Source organism: Lactuca virosa, chromosome 1 (assembly GCF_052849685.1).
Source record: "Lactuca virosa cultivar CGN04683 chromosome 1, Lactuca_virosa_CGN04683_v6, whole genome shotgun sequence".
NCBI lineage: Eukaryota > Viridiplantae > Streptophyta > Magnoliopsida > Asterales > Asteraceae > Lactuca > Lactuca virosa.
The window spans coordinates 3,830,516-3,831,837 of record NC_136426.1 but is presented as its reverse complement, the minus strand read 5'-3'; the positions used below and the strand labels follow the sequence as shown (position 1 = coordinate 3,831,837).

The 1,322-nt window shown below is 49.5% G+C and overlaps 1 protein-coding gene across 1 annotated transcript; it reads left to right on the top strand.

Moving 5' to 3' along the window:
• The first annotated feature begins 295 nt into the window (after positions 1–295).
• Positions 296–844, top strand: LOC145110511 (uncharacterized). Its single transcript, XM_079047081.1, has one exon. The coding sequence runs from the start codon at positions 296–298 to the stop codon at positions 842–844; it is 549 nt and encodes a 182-aa protein (XP_078903207.1).
• The last annotated feature ends 478 nt before the right edge of the window (positions 845–1,322 follow it).

Genomic DNA, 1,322 nt, shown 5'->3' with positions numbered 1-1,322 from the left:
AGAGAGAGACAAGAAGCAGTCGCCGATACATTTTGTGAGTAGGGCACTGCAAGGCCCCGAAACCAATTACCCCATCCTGGAAAAACTAGTACCGACGTTAATCTATACGGCCAGACGCTTACGGCGCTACTTTCAGGTGCACAAAATCGAAGTACTGACCAGCCACCCGATAAAACATGTCCTCCTGCGACCCGAAAAGTCGGGACAACTTGCTAAATGGGCAATAAAGCTGTGGGAACACGACATAGAATACCCGCCGCAAACCAATATCAAGACCTAGGCCTTAGCAGACTTCATGGTAGAAATACCAGGCACGTTTAGGGGAATACCAAAGGCCTTACCTGCAGACCAGCTCGAGCCCGAAGAAAGTAAAGACGTATGGGAACTACACACCGATGGTGCTGCAAGTAAGGAAGGTTCGGGCGCAGGCCAGATTCTAAAAAACCCCAGGGGGGATGAAATAACTTACGCCCTAAGATTCGATTTCCAAGTTTCAAATAATGAGGCCGAATACGAAGCACTCCTTGCGGGCCTTTTCTTGGCACAACAAGTCTGGGCGAAACACCTCCGAGCGTTTATCGATTTGCTGCTAATAGAAAACCAGGTAAATGGCACTTACGAAGCCAAAGATCGGAGAATGCAAAGATATCTGGAAAAGACGCAGCAGCTAGAACACTCGTTCGACAGCTTAGAAATCAAACAAATACCCAGGGGGAAGAATACAAGCGCCGATGCCCTTAGTAAATTGGCCTCAAGGTCCTTCGACCCCTTAACCAAGAAGCTGCTGGTAGAAGTTCTCGGAGAAAGGAGCATCGACAACAAGCAAGTCGATGCCGTGTCATAGCTTCAAGACTGGACCAAACCATATATAGATTACCGGCATCATGGGATTCTCCTGGATGACCCAGAAGAGGCCAGGAAGATAAAAATCAAAGCCCCTAGTTCGTGTTGAAACGCGAGCAACTGTACAGAAGGGGGTATCTAGCGTCGTGGCTCAGATGCATCTCGCACGACGAAGGCCAAGCTCTCCTGGAAGAAATCCACTTAGGTGAGACGGGAGCACATGATGGGGCGCGAGCACTCACAGGGAAAATACTACGCATAATGGTACACTGGCCCAACATGTACAAGGACGTAGCGGGAGTCACGAAGAAATGTCTGGAGTGCCAAGCATTCGCCCTGTTCCATAACCTACCAGCGACAACCATGACCAACATCAGCAGTCCATGGCCTTTCCACCAATGGGGCATCGATATCGTGGGACCATTCCCAACGGACCCAGGGGGATTAAAGTTCCTATTAGTCGCAATCGACTACTTTAC